Source organism: Astatotilapia calliptera, chromosome 6 (genome assembly GCF_964374335.1).
Source record: "Astatotilapia calliptera chromosome 6, fAstCal68.1, whole genome shotgun sequence".
Taxonomy (NCBI): Eukaryota; Metazoa; Chordata; class Actinopteri; order Cichliformes; family Cichlidae; genus Astatotilapia; species Astatotilapia calliptera.
The window spans coordinates 14,977,480-14,999,366 of NC_137427.1; the positions used below are offsets into that span (position 1 = coordinate 14,977,480).

The 21,887-nt window shown below is 40.8% G+C and overlaps 1 protein-coding gene across 1 annotated transcript in view; it reads right to left on the bottom strand.

Moving 5' to 3' along the window:
- Positions 1-20,602, bottom strand: part of cygb2 (cytoglobin 2) — a 32,299-nt gene extending 11,697 nt beyond the window's left edge. Inside the window, exon 1 of the mRNA XM_026170487.2 lies at positions 20,273-20,602. Coding sequence (XP_026026272.2) covers positions 20,273-20,466 — 194 coding nt within the window. The 5' untranslated portion in view covers positions 20,467-20,602. The remainder of the gene's footprint in view (positions 1-20,272) is intronic.
- Between the last annotated feature and the right edge of the window lie 1,285 nt (positions 20,603-21,887).

The window sequence follows — 21,887 nt, forward strand, 5'->3', positions numbered from 1 at the left end:
AATCTGAAAACAGTTTTTGTCTAGTACGTCCCTTTTTTTTAGTTATGATGTTCCAAGTAGTAGACAATTACAATGACTGGACATAAAGAGCAATGGCGTTCAGAAATTAAAAAATAAGTTTGATCTCCAGACAAGTGAAGCCAAAATATTAAAGAAGCCCTTTTTGCTGATCCTGTGAACCGATGCTTGACTGAATCAGCAGCACAGGGAGCATTAGTGCAGGTTGTCCAAATATTTTCCTGGCAGTCACAGAGCACACAGTTATGCTGAGCTTTAACATGCTGAAGACATATCAGCTAATGAGTGCCAGAATTTCACTTTTTACATTCTGCACTCAGCTTTTTTTCCACCAGATCTGTCAGTTTCATGTCAGTGATGAGCATGGGAAAAGAACAAGATATAAAAGGGATGGAAAAATTATATTTAATCCAAGCATGATGGGTGACTACTGTTGAGTGTTACAAAGAGAGACAGATGCACAGTGCTAGTGCCTCAAACATTTTTAAGCATGCGGTTTTATTTTGAGCATAATATGTTATGTTTTAAAACCCTAGCTTTAGACTTAATGTTAAATGGCCTGTATTTGTATAGCGCTTTACTAGTCCCTAAGGACCCCAAAGCGCTTTACACAACCAGTCATCCACCCATTCACACACTGGTGATGGTAAGCTACATTGTAGTCACAGCCACCCTGGGGCGCACTGACAGAGGCGAGGCTGCCGGACACTGGCGCCATCGGGGCCCTCTAACCACCACCAGTAGGCAACGAGTGAAGTGTCTTGCCCAAGGACACAACGACCGAGACTGACCAAGCTGGGGCTCAAACCGGCAGCCTTCCGATTACAAGGCGAACTCCCAACTCTTGAGCCACGATCGCCCCAATGTTAGAAATGTCATAGGTTTGCGCGTAGACTCATTGCACTCTTTGTTTGGTGGTGCTAAATTTTTCCTTCAGAAGTCGCTTCATTTTTCATGGCAAGGTTTCAACAAGATGCTCTAAACGTGCTTTACAGATTTTGGTCTATGATGACATCATAGCATCACACTGTTGCTTCAGATTTGTTGGCTGCACGTCCGTGATGTGGATTTCTCGTTCTAACATATCCAAAGACCAAAGCTGCTCTGTGGGATTCAGAGCTGGTGACTGTGGAGGCCGTTGGAGTACAATTAACTCATTTTCATGTTCAAGAAACTTGTTGAGAGAATTTGAAGTCTGTGACATGAAGAGCATTATCCTGCTCGATTCAATTCAATTTTATTGATATAATGCGAAATCACAACAACAGTTGCCTCATGGCGCTTGATAATGTAAGGTAAACACCCTACAATAATACAATGAAACCCCAACAAGCAGATGATCCCCTATGAGCAAGCACTTTGGTGACGTTTTTTGTAAACAGAAGGAAACCTCTGGCAGAACTAGGCTCAGGGTCCAAAGTGTGCTGAGAAAAGATCCCTCACAGCATTACCACCCCCAGCTTGAACATTTGTTTGGCTAATTAGATATTTGCATTAACAGGCAGGTGAAGAGGAGTGCCTAATGAAGTGCCTGGTGAATGCATTTGATTACACAAAAAGGTTCTAGTTAAATTATGTCCTCATAATCATCAGTTTTACTCGTGACCATAAATACAGAGGTTCATAGCACTGGACATTTCAGTCCCGACCAAAAGTGGCAAACCAACCAACCAACTGATGAATCTGACAGGGAAGCAGAACATTGTTCTCAAACAGAGAAGGAAGCAAGTATTTTCAAAGCTTTGCCTCAAAGCTCTACTACAGAACAAAATGATTTATCTCTGATGTCCCTGTAGTGGGTTTGAGTTCTGACCAGTACCTAAAATCAGAGTTATTTTAGGTGAAGTAAATTCCATTCTTCAACCACCATGGTAGACTTAAGTATGGAGATAAACAAAGAGAAACTAAAACATCTTGTGGGATTCTAGTCACAAAGATTTGTTTTGACAAAGGGTTTGACAGTTTTCATCGCAGCAGCCTGTAGCCTCGCAGCAGCTCGGTGTGCGTGTGTGAGAGCGTTTCCACAAGCCTGGCTGCAGGAGGATGGCACAGATTAAGTACTGCTGGTTTTCACAGACAATGCAAAGCGTAGCTGTTAACACAACGCTTTTGAAATTTACATACAATGAGTGCAGTGACTGAAACAGCTGGATTTAAATACGCACACACACACACACACTTCTGCTCTGGCCCAGTTTAATTCTTCTCATTGCTTGAGCTAACTAAATTCCTCGTACCATTATTTCCCCGCTGGAGTTTTGCCCTCAGCAGCTCTGCGACAATGCATCCACATCCCCCAGATCCTGTGTCATGCTAGGCTTACAAACACTTGTGTCGCATGCAGAGCCTCTAGCTTGGCTCTACCAGCTGTCACGATACGTAAACAGTCTTTATAATTCAGATGCTCTCTACTCTGCTTAGACAAACATGAAAGTTAACTGTAGCGCTTAGAGAAAACAAGACTTCTCTCTGATGTTTTCTCTGTAGAAAAAAATTGTTTCTGTGCCAATCCTCTTGTGTTGGAATGATAAATGTTTAATTCTCTGTAGCCAAGCCATGGTTGTATAGTACATTACAAGAAACATGGCAGGAATACAAGGGGAACATCACTTTGCACAGAAAAAAACCTTGTTCTGATCTGAAATCTCAGCGCACAAAAGGCTCTGTCACAGTTTCAAAAACAGACTCTAAAGATTTGAATGATTCAACTGTTTCTTTTTTTTTAAATTTTATTTCAGGCACATTTGTTTTGGCCTAAGCATTATTCAGCCCTGTATCTCAGGAATTTTAATTTTTTTGAATGATTCACAAGACACAGGGGGAAAAAGTGTGACTGTTATGTAACAAGATGGAGGATAGTTAAATATATTAAACCGGCTGAACCAGATCACTATTTAATAAAAGTCTACAGAGGAAATGCTAGCTGTCCTTTAATTCACTTTATATGTAAATAATAGCTGTAAATCTTTCAGTGTGACGAGAAAAATGATCAGTTGTCAGCACACACATATTTTTACGGTTGAAGTGTCTGCTTTACCCTCCCCAGGCCTGGCTATCATGACCCTGGGTCTGACTTTAGGTTTTCTTTAACTTTTGAGGGTTTTTTTCAGATGTCCATAATTTTATTTATTGATCTTCATTTCTTCTTGAGCATTTTTGGAACTTTTAGTTTATCATATAATTTAGTCTCAACTTTACAGTTTTATTTGTTTACTGCAGTGTCTTCTGTCTCACCTCCCTGTGTCAATTTCTCTTTAACTTTATTCTTGAGTCTATTTTTCCCTGCGTATGTAATCTCACTTCCTCTTCTATTTTGGCAGTTACTTGCCTCTGTTGTCTTGTGCTTTACTTCACCTCCTGTCTTGATTGTTTGCACCTGTGTCTTGTTTTCCCCAGCAATGTCCACTTTCATTGATTTTCCCTTCTTGCTGTAGATCACTATCTTTCCCTGAGTCTCTAAATCCACATTTATTGGTAACTTGAACAAAATTCTGTTCCACATACAAATTTTGATGACTGTTAAGTTGAACATGACACATGAAACAAATGCAAACAGAGAACGTGACATCACATTTTCATCCAAAGAATTCGGATTTATAATGAACCTTTTTAGAAAACAGATCTCAATAATCGCAGTAAGTGTGACAACGTGCATGCAAAGTTTTGTTCAGATTACCCCACCTGTTAAGGCAGGGATACATTACATAGGTATACATACATATGCCACAATAATTACAATACACATTTTCTGTAATTGCAAAGCATGAAAAAAATAAATAAATTCTGAAGCCAGTATACAACCTGTCTATTAATGTTCTTATTTAGGACATGATAGTAAATACACACACACACACACAAATACATACACACACACACACACACACACACACACACACACACACACACACACACACACATACATATATATATATATATTAGGGGTGCAACGATATTCGTATCAATATTGAACCGTTCGATACAGTGCTTTCGGTTCGGTACGCATATGTATCGAACAATACAAAATTTGTAATTTATTTTATCAACTTTCCTTCTGACGATGCTGTCTGTGTTGAGCGCTCAGTGGATCTGCGCTTGACAGTGCAGCCTAGGCGGAGTAGTCGAACGCAGATTCACTCAGCGCAGGGCAAGCTAGCAAGACAGAAGTTAAGCTCTCCTGGCAACATGGCAAATTGAACCTCCCCCACCCTCATTCAGATCTGGCGTTTGGAATTATTTTGGTTTTCATGTGACGTATGACCCTGAAGGTAAGCGCGTCATGGACTAAAGTAAAACAGTATGTTGGATGTGCCATGCAATGCTCAATTACATGGGTGGGAACTAGTGTGTTAGCGCAGTTAGCTCGTTAACGTGTTGGCCCCACGCAGGGGTAGCCGTTAATGGAGATTTGCCGTGTTGTGGCTTTAACGTCATTTCAACGAGATTAACGCTGACAGCACTAGTGGGAACACAACGAATATGACTGCACATTTACGCCGACATCATCCTAGTCCAAAGACAAGTGGAAGCAGACAAAAACAACAAGCACACCCATATGGAAAAGAAATAGTAAAAACATACATGATTTACTCATGAAAGTGGCCACTTTCTCATTACTTTCTTTCTTTTTTTTTTTAGTATGTATACAAAACATACAAGTTTCATTATATAATTTTTCAAGGGATCTTATATGTGTTTTCACTCTTGTATGCTTTTCATACAAGTTTCACACAAGACAGATAAAAACTTTATAAGATTTATATATATCTTTTCCATATGGGCACATGCTACAAACTTTATCCGAGTCATTTAGACAGCCGTTAGCACATGATTCTCCTTATGGGGACCTATATGTTTAATATACTGCTGAGAATATAGCCCAGAAGAAGCGGATAGTATAGCTTTTATTTTGGAAAGAGACATTTCTCTGTAATAAACTCTCTTTTCCAAAGATGCATGATTCCTCAATCAGATACAGGGCTCGCAAAATCGCTAGCCCGACGTACCGTGGCTAGCGATTTTTCCAGTCGGGGTACCAAAATCTATCTCTTCCCTGCCCGTCGGGCTATTGTAGGAAAAATATATGTCAATGCTTTTGCATTCTTTCAGAAATGTAGCTGGGTAATGATGTCATTGGCATCGGTGAGCCACTGTCAATATGTGACATATTGAAATCGCGTTTGAATTTGCGCTTGTTTTTTTGCTTTCACTTTGCAATCGCACGAACTGTGTATAGAGAGCGACAGCACTGATCTGTGAGTGATGATAATTTGTGCACCAATTCCTCTGACATCGTCTTATTAATCGTTAGCTTACTATGCAAACATGACAAGTGAAATCTCCCGCAGCAAGCTTAAACATGTGAGAGGTTGATCGCGCAGAGAATCGCTGAGCTTATGTGAGTGCGTGTGTAAAAGCAGCAGGATATATATTTTAGTTCTGCTGAGCCAAATAAGACAGGTCAGGGTGAAGAATCTTATCTGGTGCGCGTCTTTTATTTTGACAGCGAATGCGCACATGCGGACCACTTATGTGCACCCGTGTAAATAACATAATGTTCTGCCGGGTGTGTTGTTGGTTTTCTCTCGATTTCTGAGTCGACAAGCGCCTTTGTTACTGGGACCAGTCATTTTAAGAAAGGCCCCCATTAGAACCCATGAGAAATGCAAGAAATGCATTATTGCTCAGTCTGCAATATCTTTCCCAGAACAAACACCAATTGCAAATAACATACTAAAAATAAACCTGAAAAATCTGTTTAGAACAGCGTACTATGTTGCAAAGAGTGAACTAACACTGGCAAAATTTAGCAGTCTTTGCAAACTTCAAAAAGCAAATGGCCTCGATCTTGGTTCCACTTGTCTCTTACCCGTGGCTTCAGTGGAAATTTCAAATTCAGGATCTGACACAGACTGATTCATGTTCTACACAGTTCTTACAAGTTCATAGAAATTTCTGTTCAATTAGAACCAAGTATTTGAGTTAATGTTGTAATTTGTTTTTCAACAATTTTTTAATTAATGTTTTGTTTCCTTTACAATATTATACTTTAATGTATAATATTGTAAAGGAAACAAAACAAGAAACAAAACATCAATCAAAAAATTGCTCTCTTTTTTTATTCGGGCTACTTAAATTTATTTTGGGCTACCAAAAACTGAAGAGTTCCTGCCCGAAGGGCTGCCAGGGATTTTGAAATTTTGCGAGCCCTGAGATATATTTCTTTTTTTTATTTTATTTTTTGTTTCAGCAACATTAAATTTAAAAACTGTACTTTTGAGTTAAAATATATATTTATAATTTTAATAAATGACAAATTAAAAAGGCATGAACATTTTTTTTTTGTATCGAAAAAATATCGAACTGTGACACCAAAGTATCGAACTGAACCGTGAATTTTGTATATCGTTGCACCCCCAATATATATATATATATATTAGGGGTGCAACGATATTCGTATAGATATTGAACCGTTCGATACAGTGCTTTCGGTTCGGTACGCATATGTATCGAACAATACAACATTTGTAATTTATTTTATCAACTTTCCTTCTGACGATGCTGTCTGTGTTGAGCGCTCAGTGAATCTGCGTTCGACTACTCCGCCTAGGCTGCACTGTCGAGCGCAGATCCACTGAGCGCTCAACACAGACAGCATAGTCAGAAGGAAGAGCGCAGGGCACCTCCCCCACCCTTATTCAGATCTGGCGTTTGGAATTATTTTGGTTTTCATGTGACGTATGACCCTGAAGGTAAGCGAGTCATGGACTAAAGTAAAACAGTATGTTGGATGTGCCATGCAATGCTCAATTACATGGGTGTGAACTAGTGTGTTAGCGCAGTTAGCTCGTTAACGTGTTGGCCGTCTAGCCCCATGCACGGGGCGATCGGCGGTAGCTCGTTAACGGAGATTTGCCGTGTTGTGGTGTTAAGGTCATTTCAACGAGATTAACCTGAAAGCACTAGTGGGAACACAACGAATATGACTGCACATTTACACCGACATCATCCTAGTGCAAAGACAAAAACAACAAGCATGCTACTAACTTTACCCGAGTCATTTAGACAGCTGTTAGCACATGATTCTCCTTATGCTGCTGAGAATATAGCCCAGAAGAAGCGGATAGTATAGCTTTTATTTTGGAAAGAGACATTTCTCTGTAATAAACTCTCTTTTCCAAAGATGCATGATTCCTCAATCAGATACAGGGCTTGCAATATCGCTAGCCTGACGTCCCGGAGCTAGCGATTTTTCCAGTCGGGCTACCAAAATCTATCTCTGCCCTGCCCGTCGGGCTATTGTAGGAAAAATATATGTCAATGCTTTTGCATTCTTTCGGAAATGTAGCTGGGTAATGATGTCATTGGCATCGGTGAGCCACTGTCAATATGTGACATATTGAAATCGCGTTTGAATTTGCGCTTGTTTTTTTGCTTTCACTTTGCAATCGTGCGAACTGTGTATAGAGAGCGACAGCACTGATCTGTGAGTGATGATAATTTGTGCACCAATTCCTCTGACATCGTCTTATTAATCGTTAGCTTACTATGCAAACATGACAAGTGAAATCTCCCGCAGCAAGCTTAAACATGTGAGAGGTTGATCGCGCAGAGAATCGCTGAGCTTATGTGAGTACGTGTGTAAAAGCAGCAGGATATATATTTGACTACGATGACCTGGATGACTGAGAACCTTCACAGACAGATATATATTTTAGTTCTGCTGAGCCAAATAAGACAGGTCAGGGTGAAGAAGTGACAGCCAAAGAAAAGCTTACCACAAAACGGAGAAGTTATGACAAATCAGACTATAAGGCAAAAAGAAAGTGCAGCTTCATGGTTTCATGGACAAAATAATTTCTGTGGCTGCAATATGACGAGCTAAATAACCAGGGCTGCACATAAGTGGTCCGCAGGTGCGCATTCGCTGTCAAAATAAAAAACACGCACAAGGGTTAGGGTTAAATTTAAAAACTGTACTTTTGAGTTAAAATATATATTTATAATTTTAATAAATGCCAAATTAAAAAGGCATGAACATTTTTTTGTATCGAAAAAATATCGAACCGTGACACCAAAGTATCGAACCGAACCGAACCGTGAATTTTGTGTATCGTTGCACCCCTAATATATATATATATATATATATATATATATATATATATATATATATATATATATATATATTAGTGAAGAAATCTGTCTTGCTTCAATTGAACCTTTCATGTTTAACTGGTTGTAACATTATCTTAAACAACTGGAAGAGTTTAACTTTGTTTTTTGTTTTGTTTTTCTATCATTATACAAATGCACAAGGCATAATAAATCTTTCCTATTCTGTCACCCTCCTGAACACAGCCATTGCATTACATTTAAAATGAAGTATCTCAAAGTTATTCCACCCAGCATAATTAAAGAGGCTTGAGGGACTTCACAGAGAGGTGTACAAACGGAGGAGAACACGATGGACCACAGTGACTATCTGATAAGTTTCGGTGCATGTTTAGCACTTTGGAGAGCTCTGAACACATTCCTGCACCTGTCTCTGCATTTAAATGAAGTCATCAAAGATAAGCAGCACCATTAGCGACGGTTGTTAATCGTACTTTGATTACACTGGAAGGGTTCGTCTAATTCTTTGAAGCACCACGAACAACCTTGAGCCTCACTGCTGGAATTTCAAGGACATCTTTTTTTCACAAGACAAACTCTTCAACAACACGCCACCGGCTTAATTACCGACTAATTAAAGGAACCCATGTAGTCCAGATTTTAGAAGCTCTACAGTCAGATAGCTGCAGGAAGTCTAAAAAAAAAAAAAAAGGAAATGACTAATTAACTAAGTTATTATTATTTATCTGTAATATCCACAACTCCTGAACGGACTGCCATGAAACCTTATAAAGACATTAATGAGCTTCAATCTGGGACAGGAGTTAACCAAATTATTTGTGGGGTACCCCTTTTTTAAATATTGATTATATACTTTAGCCCACACTTTAACTATATATATAGTTAAAGTGTTAGTATTTTGCTCAAATGTGTCAGACATGTTTTGTATGTCACTGAAAATTATTTGGAATTCCTCAAAAGTTCTTTAAAACAAAGAAGCTCTTTGTATCATTAGGGGTTTTGGAAATCAAAAGGAAACTGACGGGGACATCAAACACAAAATATGTTACGTTAAAATTAAATTAATTCATGGAGCAAAACTTTGAGGTGTGGCTAATTATGTATTAACACAGAAAAAGGAACGACATGCTGACTGTTTAAAGAAAAAACTTGCTAGTGATTCTGTTTAAAACAAGAGCCGTGCACGTATTGGATCACTCACTCATACTTTCCTAACCTTTCTTACAGTGTGGAACTGTCTTGCCTCGACCTTTAAAACATTTAATTTAATTATTTTATCACAAAAACACAGATTACTAGTAGTCATTCCAGCTGAGGGGTGCGCTATGAAGATTAATGAGATACTGAGCTATGTTGAGCTTGAAGAGTTTTCTGTGCCATGTCTAAATAACCGTGGTAACTTATGCCGACCCTGTGACCTAGGGCCCAGGTTGGAAGTGCCACGTTTTCACAGATTTTTTTATTTCCAGTGTGTTTTAAGTGCAATACATATTCTCTACTATATTTGTTACATGTTCAGCCAATTCACAGTAACACCAACTGTGCAATTGGCGAAAATGTATGAATGTCTTCTGCTTACTCCTAATAGTGCTAAAAGTCTCTCTTACACTACTGGAGCTGAAGCTAACAGAGCTCAGAAAAAAAATCTATTTTGAAAATCCATCAGTGGCATTTGTAAGGAATTTATTGCCAACAATATTCCAAACTAAAGTCTTATCCCCGTCTCCTTTCCTAGGCTACCGGAAACTTACGAATCCGAACATGCGGAGTAACACTGGATCTTTTAATGTGCAGCTATAATGTTAGGAATAAATAGCACTGAGTAGTAAAACATAACAGGAGATTATAGTTATTTTTCTGCTCAGCTTGCTTGTGATGATTATGAATTCACAAGATTAATGATCTTCTCTCTCGTTTTATTTGCAGCCCCAGTGTTGCATTCGTTTCTTTATCACTAGTTCCTCTGATAATGCCTCTGATTTGAGTAGATGGTGCTCAGTTGATTAATTTGTGCAGAAGAGAAGTCAAGGGATGCATCAAGCACCTCCTTTTCCTTTTTATGTGAGTGACACAGAGCCTGAAGCAGAAAGAAGTTAAGAAAGAAAGTTGATAACCAATAATATGACACCTACCACCCACAGCTCGTGACCATTGGTGAGGGTAGGGACATAGATCAACCGGTTTTACACTCAACTCTCTCTTCATCATTATGGACCGTCTGTCAATCGTCTGTCGATCTCCCGCTCCCGTCTCCTGTCACTCGTGAACAAGACCCTGAGATACTTAAACACCTCTATTTGGGGCAGGAACTCATCCCTGCTCTGGAGTGGGCGCTCCACCCTTTTCCAGCTGAGGACCAGGGCCTCAGATTTGGAGGTGCTGATTCTCATTCCCACCACTTCACATTCGGCTGCGAACCATTCCAGTCCGAGCTGGAGGCCATCACCTGATGAACCCAACAGAACTACATCATCTGCAAAAGCAGCAATGAGATTCTGAGACAATCCAAGTGGAAGCCTTCCACCACCTGGCTACACCTAGAAATTCTGTCCATTAAATGAATGATGAATGACTGATGACAATTATGAACAGTAATCATGACAAAGGGCAGCCATTACCCACCAGAAACAAGTCTGACTTATTGCCAGCAATGCAGACCAAGGATGAAGAGCTGGTCCAGTGCTCCATGACCAGGACAAAAACTGCATTGTTCTGAGGTTCAACTAACAGACGGACTCTCTTTTCCAGTACCCTGGTATAGACTTTCCCAAGGAGGCTGAAGAGTGTGATCCCCCTATAGTTGGAACACACCCTCTGGTCCCCCTTTCTTAAAGATGGGAACCACGACTTTGATCTGCCAATCCAAAGGTACCACCCCTGATCTCCATGCAACGTTGTAGAGGCATGTCAACCAAGACAGCCCTACAACATCTAGAGCCTTCAGGAACTCAGAGCGAACCTCATCCACCCCAGGGGCCCTGCCACCAAGGAGTTGTTTAACTGCCTCAGTGACCTCACCCCCGCAGATAGACGAGTTGATTTAAGGAGGTCCTCGAAGTACTCCTTCCACCTTCGGCAATGGAGGTGCTGAACATGGTCCATTCTGACTTAATGTCCCTAGTCTCCCTCAGAATGCCATTGAAGCTCTGTCGGAGGTGTGAGTTGAAGATCTTGTGAACTAGGGCCTCTGCCAGGCGTTCCCAGCACACCCTCACAATATGTTTAGATGCACCAGGTCTGTCCAGCATCCTCCCCTGCCACCTGATCCAACTCACTACCAGGTGGTGATCAGTTGACAGCTCAGCCCCTCTCTTCGCCCAAGTGTCCAGAATATATGGCCGCAGGTCTGATGACACAATTACAAAATCGATCATTGACCTACAGCCTAGGGTGTCCTGGCATCACGTACACTTATTGAAACCCCTATGTTCAAACATGGTGTTCATTATGGACAAACTGTGGTTTGCACAGAAGTCCAGTAACAAAACACAGCTCGGGTTCACATCCAGGAGGCCGTTCCTCCCAATCACATACATCCAGGTCTCACTGCCGTTGCCCACATCTGTTGAGTGTTGAAGTCTCCCAGTAGGACAACATGAGTCCCCAGGTGGTGCACCCTCAAGCAGCCCGCCCAGGGACTCCAAGAAGGCCAGGTACTCTGAACCGTCATTTGGTGCATAAGCACAGACGACAGTCAGGACTCGTTCCCCAACCCGAAGGCGCAGAGAACAAACCCTCTCATCCACCAGGAGAAACCACAACTTACAGGCAATAAGCTGAGGTATACTAGGGTACCCACCCCAGCACGCCGCCTCTATTAATGTTATTTACAAATCAGTAGCTATTATCTATCACCTACTCTAACATAATGTTTGTGTAATCAAAGTGAACATCTGTAATGCTACCCTTATGTGATTTTTACTGCACTACGAACTTTAAGTAATTTTAAAAGAACAAAGAAAACAAATTAAATATATACAAAACACAATACTATTCCCTTAAAAGTAAATAATGCTCAAAGCGAGCTGCTTTGGCAGAGGTGTGCTTCTGGTGTGCTTTTTGTTGATTTTCTTTTTTTTATTTACACAAATAATGTTTATATCTAAACAAAAGTTATTTCCAGACTGTGACTAAAAGTTATTTCTCAAATCCAGGAGATCAAATTACAAAGAGGTAATTTCACAGTGCAAAAAAGGTTTTAAAAAGCAAAAGAGGGGTTTTAGAAGATTTATGGCTTTATTGCTGGTCTTTTTGTTTTCCAAAAGAAAGAATATTAATATTTTAAAGTGTGAATGATTTTGGGTGTCATGGTTATTTCTTTTTGCTTTTTTTCAGGGGGGAGGGTAGATGACTTTTAATTATAGAAATTAAGGTCAGATATATACAAGAACTACTTGTAAGCCTGTTGAGTCAGATACACGGTCTGTGGACTTTATACTTTTTACTGCTTGCACAGTCTGCGTAATGTGTAAATAAATAAACTAAACCAAGAAAATGATAGCACGGCTGAGCTTTTTCCTTTTCTCTTCATTAGTTATTGTAGTTAAAAACTACAACCACTTCCTAAAATACAGCAGAGCAATCACCTACAAATTTAGTATACATACAAAAAAATTTGTGCAGTTAATCAAATGATACCATCTTCTTCTTAAGAATGAAAATGTCATTGATTCCTCCCATCAGCACCATACCTACAACAATGCTATGCGAGTCAACGCACTCGGAGTCTAATTGTATTCACAAAGCTGCCATATGCACTGCTCTGACAATGCCTGGGGCGCTCTCACCTTTTGGTGCAATTGCATTTGTACACACTGGTGAGATCAGCTGAGGCTTTTGTCGCTGTCTGTTCACTCAATGCAGCCGGGCAGATGGATTGACATGAAAACATTAACTCTGTGTTCTCGTGGCAGATGTTGTGCACTGCTCACAACAAGAAGATTTCAACCGCCCCAAGTGTTTGACCCAAGCCGCAGACTGCATGCCAGCTATTGACGATTTCACTCTTTTCTGTCAGGGGAGTTTGAAACTTGAAAGTGTCTCTCATCTTATGGACTGCTAATAAGTCCACTCCCTTGGAAGAAGAAAGGAGCTCCTAGTGTTAAACTAAACTCAAAGAAAAAGGACATGAGCGATGCATCGGACAGATCTACTAGTCACTGAAGCTTCATCAGCAATAGTCTCAGTGGAAGAGTGGATATCAAGACGCAAAGAACAATGAGAAACAAGGAGAAAAAGGTCAGGAGCAAGTATTTAGTATTAGTATTTAGTATTTATTTATTTATTGTCATTGTCAAGAACAATGAAATTGCACTAAGAGTTTGCAGCAATCTGTGAAAAACTGTGGAGGCTCTGTCGGGGCTGGGGAGCTTGTTAAAATGGATCCAATCATGAACCCCGTAAGTGCCATCAAATTTTTATCCACCATGTAATACCATCTGGAAAGCATCGACTGACAATGGCTTCATTTTTCAACATGACACTACCAATGCAGTAAATGCATACCTGGATAGAAAAAGACGGACAATAGAGCACCATCAGTCATGGACGACTTCAACATTATTGAAGCAGTGTCGGATCATCTTGACAGAGAACGGAACAAAAGGACATCCAACATGCAAAGAAGAGCTTTGAATGTCCTTCATGAAGCCTGGAGAACTGTTACTGAAGACTACTTAAAGAAATTACAATAAAACTGAATAAGAGTTTAGGCTGTGTTGTCAAATACAGATGATCATACCAAAATGACTTTGAAGCTCATTAAAACTGTACAAACTCTGGTTTTGTCTCTTATACTGTATTTCTATGGATGTTTGTACAGTAAATTTAACTCACTTCACATGTTCCTGTTAAAGTATAAAGAAAGGTAGCTCAAGAGTTTGACACTGTATATCTGTGCAGGTCTGCTTTTTGTTTCTTCTCTCAGGTTGTTTTCACTTCTTGATTACTTTCATCTGTGTCTTGCTCTCCTGTGTCTCATCATTAACTATAGAGTTTATCCACTCCTGTCTCCTGTCTCTATTTCTTTGTGGGTGTTAGCTTGTCATGTTACATTACTTATGTAATGTGTTTATGCTGTGTTTTTTTCCTGTGGATATTTTTGGACAATATGTGGCTATTTTTGATTCTACTTCAGTCTGATTAATTAGACTGAATCTGTATCCTGCATTCGGGGTCCTCTCTACTCATTACTGTAAGTTTACATGTTAATTAGTCCTCAGGTCATTCTGTAGGTTTGTGTGGATGTGAGAGTGAAAATTTCATCTCTATGGAAGAAAAATAGAAAAATATTTGCACAAAATAATTTTTGATAAAAACTATTTTTACATGCTTCCCAAGTTGAGTATATTCTGTTTATATGGCAGTAAATTAACACTTTATGTGGGCTCTGCTGTTTCTAAGCTACAAGAAACGCTAAATTGTCAGTATATAAAAAATTTAAAAAAAGAATTCGTGGACAGGTGATGTGCCTGGCAGCTTTGACTTAACGGATTAAATGGTCATCATGGTTTAGCTGAGATTTCAAAGGAATACCCATGTCACCTTTTAGAGGGGGAAAAAAGTAATAAGAAATGAAAGGAGCGACGTCAAGGAGAAGAGCTCTGCAGAAGCACAGAACGAGGCATTCAAGCGCCAAAGCCTGTTGCTGTCATCCACAGATAAGAGCACACGAAACACACACACACACACACACAAGATGCTCTCTGCCCCATCTGCTCCCCCTCGGGGGATTATCGTCACCTCCAACCGAAAATCAGTTTGTCGCAGTCACATCAGTCTCCTTGGCTACGACTCGCTGTCCATTTTAACAAGCCCTTAAGGTCTCAGTGACACTGAGACAGTTTAGCTGAGGATTTAAATAAATTAAGCCTCTCTTCTTTGATATATATTTTTTATTTATTTATTTTTTAAATGGAAAAAGGAGAAGCGCCGTTAGATCCTGTTGGTCTGCAGCTCTGTAGAGTGAAGCATTACAGAAGATTGTTCGATCCTGGAAAAATGTTTAATTTTCACATGACTTAAAAAGACAGCAGCAGTGAAAGAGAGAAATGTGAAATAAAATATAAACAAGGTGAGAACAGGTCAAATTTAAGGTGCCCTTTTCACAGTTTTCACTTTACTTGTGAGAAGATGTGGTGTATGGAGCCGTCTCAGCATCTTAATGAGTGAGGAACTTGATGTTCCCTCCTTTCCTGCACTTGTCACAGTTCAGTTATTGTTGAGAGGCTGAGGGATTTGGTGCAGAACATGGTGTGGGTGTGCCTGTTGTGGTGAAAAAAATCTGTTTGTGCCGTCACTTTGGGATCTGCCTTCCTTCTGGGGAAAACCAAGTTCTTATAGCATAGCTCATTACATCTGGAGAGCAGACTGCAGGCTCATAGTTAGAGTTAAGCGTCTGGGAAAGATGAATACATGTGTGCTTCTGTTACTGTCTAATACAAAAAACAACATGAAAGCATTAACACAAAGTATTAATTCAGTACTTTGTGTTAACTGAGACACAATAGGGATTAAACAGAAGTTTTTGTGCATCATATCAAAGAGACCTGAAAAAAACTGCATATCAGAGCGATACGTGGTGCGATGTCTGGTGCGATGCCTGGTGCGTCACCACGTGCATTGCAGGCTGAACAATGCTTCAAGCTAAATATTGAAGAGATGCTACAACAGGCTGCTGCCGATCATCGAAATGATGACATCCGTATCTGGTACCATACAGACGCGAGCCTATTTAGTCCGTTGTGATGGCAGGCCAACACAGTGATGGCAAGGTTTACCCCTTCTGGTCTGCTTCCAAGTTTGTTGTGCCTGGAAAAATTCCAGAAGGATTTATCCAGGAGTCATACAAGTCTGAGAATGAAGCAGCAGCTGCAAAAACTCAAAATCTTACCAAGTATATTTGTCTTATTTCTAGTCAAAATTATCTCATTACACTTAAAATAAGACACAATCAGCTACAGAGCAACATTTCAGTAAGCTAAAGGAACTTGTTTCAAGACAGTGAATCTTGAAACTAGAGAAAAACTAGAGATTTTTCACTTGTTCCACTGGCAGATTTTTTCGCTTAATACAAGATATTTTAGCTTAAAATAAGTGAAAAAATCTGCCAGTGGAACAAGTGAAAAATCTCTAGTTTTTCTCTAGTTTCAAGATTCACTGTCTTGAAACAAGTTCCTTTAGCTTACTGAAATGTTGCCCTGTAGCTGATTGTGTCTTATTTTAAGTGTAATGAGATAATTTTGACTAGAAATAAGACAAATATACTTGGTAAGATTTTGAGTTTTTGCAGTGCATGGATACACTGTCTTTGCACTTATATGAATTTGAGTGTAATCCCATTCTTAATACGTAGGGTTTAATACGATTTTAACCCATCTTTGGCAGCTATAACAGCTTCACCTGTTCTGGGAAGGTTTTCTACAAGGTTTAGGAGTGCGTTTATGGGAATTTGGCTCATTTGTGAGGTCAGACAGTGATGTTGGAGAACATCACAACAACAAGAAGGTCTGGCTCACGGTCTACTTCATTTCAGAGTTGTGCTAACCCAGATTTGTCCATTGGATTGGCAGATGGAAAAGTGTTATTCATCACTCCTGAGACTGTAGTGGTGATGTGCTTTACACTGATGTATCCGACGCTTTGCACCTCACTTCGTGATGTAAGGCTGGGATGCAGCTGCTCGGACATGGAAACTATGAAGTTCTCTACACACTTTTCTTAAGCTATTCTGAAGGCATCATGACTGACCTCACTCTGTGATTTTTACGTGGCCTACCACTTCATGGATGAGTTGCCGTCATTCCCAATCATTTCCACTTGGTTATAATGGCACTAACAGTTGACTATGGAATCTTTAGTACCAAGGAGATATTCCGACTGGACTTGATGCACAGGTGGCATCCTATCACAAGCCCACACTGGAGTTCACTGAGCTCCTGAGAGTGACCCATTCCTTCAAAAATGTTTGTAGAAGCAGTCTGCATGCTTAGTTGCTTGATCTTATATATCTGTGGCCATGGGAGTGATTGATACATCTTAATTCAATGATTTGGATCGGTGAATGAATACTCCTTGAAATGTAGAACATCTCAGAATAGAATATCTATTTCTGAGTCTGAACCTGTTGAGGAAAAGGTTTTCAGCCACATTCATCTGCAACCTTATTGTTTCGGCTTCCCAGACATGCCATGAGGGAGGGAACCTACAGTGATGGTAATTCGAAGGGTTTGCTTTCCAGCTCAGCTCTCTTCAGTACAAAGTTTGGAAAAAATGCCCGCACTAGTTCACTGGTCCCATCAACAGGCTCTCAAAATACTCGATCACCCTTGCTTCACGCTAACCCACAAAGAGCAGTGCACCATTGTACTTGAGTGTTAGCCACCTAACACTGAGGGTTACATTCCAGGGACGCCAATGGAGCCAAAACAGAGTGAATCTCATCCCTACCCGTCCTTTTTCACTGAAGAGCTTTTTGTGTACCTCAGCAACGTCTGTCAGGAGATGAGGTGAGGCCACCCCTATATCTTCAAACTGCCTTCGAGACTGAGGACGTGCTCATCCGGTTCAGGAGCACCTCAAAGAGCTCTTTCCACAATATTCCAGTAAGGCTCAGCAGTTCTCGTCTCTGACCAAAAGCTGGCCTGAGGCTGAGCCAAGTCTGCTTTTCTTATTTCCTGCTCCTGATTCACCAGACAGTTTGCTAGGAGCCATCTGAAAGTCCTTCTCACTGAACTCTTCCCAAGCTTGAGATTTTGGTTCTGCCACAGCAGACGCGACAGCCCTTCTGACCTTTTTTTGGTACCCAACGGCCCTTTAATAGTTATCTATTCCAGCTGACCATTAGGTGTTGATCAGCTGACAGCTCTGTTATCCCTACTGCGTCTTGTCTCCTTAATGGCAAATAATTGTCCTTGAACTTTCTATCATTATTATTGTTATTATTATTTTATAGTATTGTTCTGTTTATTTTTATCCTCCTGCTGCTAAACAAATTTCCCCTTGTGGGACAATAAAGAAATTGAATTGAATTGAAATTGAATTGTTCCTCTCTTCAAGAGTGAAGAGTGTCTTGGCAAATACATCAACAACACAGATCAGTGACCTTTCGGTTAAGGTTATCCTGGATCAAGTAAATTAATGCGTGACATTAATTTGTGTCTTTTCTTTTCCAGTCGACGCTGTTCAGATTTCTCCAGTCTCTGGATGGGACACCCCCCAGGATCCCACCCAGAGACTGCAACAAGCACGGGTATTCTGAACTGCTGTTTGGTGGATAAGCACAGACGTGATCCTCAAGTTTGGCCAGAAGCTTGTTAGTGTTGGCTTCATGTTTCTGGTCCAAAAGGTACATCCAGCCTTTATACACAGTCAGTATTCAAACCCGTGAGAAGAGCAAAGAAAAAATTGATTAAAACTTCACATTATTAATGGAAAGCTTTTTGGTGGAAATATTTTTAGCTTATGTAATATCCTGCTGCTTGCAGTAATCGGATGATTTAGGATTGTTTCCAGCATCTCAAGATAAAAAATGTTGGTAATTCTTAAAATCTGCACCCACCTAAACAGCCAGTACTGTAACTTCTGGTTTGCTGAGACCAGAATTATTGACCTTTATACATTAAATATGCATGAATGATGTTAAATCTCTGTTTGATATTTCCTTATTTAGGTGAATTTTATGGTGCAAGGCGATTAAAGATTTGTCCAGATGTTTCCACCTTTTGAAAAATATCTTTACTTTGTGTGTTTTTCATTGTGATTACAAAATAAAAGAATGACAAGAGCAGAAAACAAATGAGATCTTAGCAAGAGCATCTAAATTGTACCATGTGTTCTTTCTTTTTCTTTTCTTTTTTTTGGTCATGTCTCAGATGATTTGACAGTTAATTGGAAGAACAACAATCAGACAAACTTGCTAGCCTGCTGTGCACCCCGCTTTAGTCTCTGATCAGCTAACCTAGCGGAGCAGAGCATCTCGGGGCTTTACTCGTTTCTCTGTAAATCTGAGCCATGTTGAAGAAGACTGAAGTGGCGAACAGCTGGATTATACAAACAACGGGGAGAGGAGGGCTCATTAAACCGCAAGTCATTTGTACTTGTGGTTTTGGTTATTTAAGATGATCCAACTTTCTGCCTTTCACTGCTGCCTGCATGTGTGATTAAATTAAGGTCTAATGTCTCGTCACATTGCACCATGTTGTGATTTTAATTAAAAGTCCTCCAATTAAAGGTAAAAAATGTCCTGATCACTGTTAAACTGCAGATCATCAAATACAGCAGCAGTTGGGCTATAACAAAACAATTTATGATGCTATTTTGTGAAATGTCATATTTAATTTCTCATCACTTTAAAATGAGGCTCCGAGGCGAGGGTGTCTCATTTGGTTAAACGTCTGTTGTCTCGACTCCTCTCTCCTCGTGTCCCTCCCTCACCTCCTGGTCACCTCAATTCCTCCTGACATGTCTGGTGGGAGGGGCTAAGAAAGGGGAGGACAGGAGCTGAGGATATGTGGTGTGGGAGAACTGAGAAAGGAAAGCCTCTTTCAGGGCTGTGAGAGTGAAATCAAAATATTTAATACATCTGATAAACCATAATCACGGTTAGTTAGCTAAAACTAAACTATAACTCAGTGTGGGAAATTGTTTTAACTGAAACATACATAAGCTTGGTTTTTTTTTTGGTTTTTTTTAATTGAAATAATATCGTGCATAAAAAAATATACAGGAAAACATTTTTCGTTTGTCAGGCTGGTGTTGTTATGAGTTCCAGGGATGATTAGGGTTTTTCCAGTTTTCATTATTTTTGCACTGTAGTTTTGCATTGTGTATTCGTGATATTTGATTTTGTTGTTGCTTTCTGTTATTTCTTAGTGTTTACCTGTCTTGGTCTTTCCTTTAACTGATTCAAGTTCGTGTTAGGGTATTTCATGGCTTCAATTCGGTGCAGCAAAAATGTTTTCTATCAGTGGTCAGCGGGATGTTGCTCAGGGGAGCAGGAAGGTTTGCATGTTCGAGCTCAAGCAGCAGGAACACTGAGCAGTGTTACATCAAAAGACACGAATCAACCTTGGGATCTTTAAGCGTGGAGACTTTCTAAGTTCACTCGCGCTGACGGAAAACCCACCTTATGAGAACAGACACCCCCACATCCTCACAGTTCTTGTAGACGTGCCCCCACGTGTCCTGGACGATCTCCCTCTCGGTGTCGGACAGCGGCTCCGCGCGCTCCGGACGGTCCTCGCACTCCACCTCTCCTCTCTGCACTCCCAGCAGCTGCGGAGGTGGCGAGGGTGGCGGCGGAGACTCCCGGCGCGACATCCTCCTGCGGCGCAGCAGCCCGGAGGCTCCCAGCAGCGCCCGGGGGAGGTAGGGAGCGAGGGAGGGGGGGAGGGAGACGGAGAGCTGAGACCCCACGGCGGGAGCTTGGAGGAGAGACGGGATGAGAAGAGAAGTAGAGAAGAAGAGGAGGAGAGCGGGAGGAGAGAGGAGGCAGACGGCACTCAGAGCCAAGAAAAGGAAAGGGAAAATGAAGCTCCACTGCCACCCACCGAGCTCTCTCACTCCAAACTCTCACTCGCTTGTACTCCCTCTAACTAAAAACTTCTTTCTCACACTGTTCTGCTCTCTCTCCCCTCCTCCTCCTTCCCCCTTTTCCCTCCCTCTCTCTCCCTCTCCCGGTGAGGGAGATGCTTGTCGGTGATGCTGATGTTGTTTTCCCGTCACTTCTCCTTTGCTTCTCTCTGATCCACTCGCTCTGGGTGGAGGAGATGAGGCGTGCTGAGGCTGTGTTGTGAGGACCTGATGGAATGAGAGCAGGGTGGGGAGACGACAGGAGAAAGAAACAGAGGGGTGGAGAGACCAGGAGAAAGGAGGGGGATGAAAGAGGAGGCGAGAGAGAGAGGAGCACATATCTTAGTGCATATGTGGACACATGCAAAGAGTGAGGACTCATTTCTGTCTACATGGTATATTTTCTTCTACATGCCATCAAAACATGTAAATATGTGATTATTAGAGGCAGCAGTGCAACATTAGCGCAGCAGAGAAACCTTTGCTCTGCATGAGTCTGTGTGGGACTAACAGGATCCCAGTGTCTCAGCATCTCTCAATGATTTAAAGCCAACAACTTTATTCTTTTGTCACTCTTTGCACAGTGCTGTCTTTTAGAGAATAAACGGTGCTAATGAATGAACACAATCTCCTCAGCAACAAACAGAAAAGCCCCTTTATTAGATACAACTTGCTAGTACTGGGGTGGACCCCTTTTGCCTTCAGAGCCACTGCTTCATGGCTGAAGCTGCTTCATTCATCAAAGTGCTGGAAACATTCCTCAGACATTTTTGGTCCATGTTCACGTGATAGCGTCATAGATTTATCAGCTGCATGGTGTGAATCTTAAAACAATGTTCAGGTAGGCTGTGGTATTTTAATAATGCTGAACTGTCACCTAGTGTTGTCTTCTGCTGCTGCATCTTACCTGATTCGACGTGTTGTGTCTTTAGAGATGCTCTTTCTCGTGAATTGATTGTAAGGAGTGGTTATTTGAGTTACTTTTACCTCTGGATCTGCTCAAAGCAAATCTATCCATGCTCCTCTGACCTCTGATGTCAACAAGGTGCTTTTACCAGCTCACTGGATATTTTTTCTTTATCTGAAAGTTCTCTGTAATCCCTAGAGATGGTTGTGCAGGAATATCCCAGCAGATCTGTGAAGTACCAAGACTAGGCCAATTACATCGT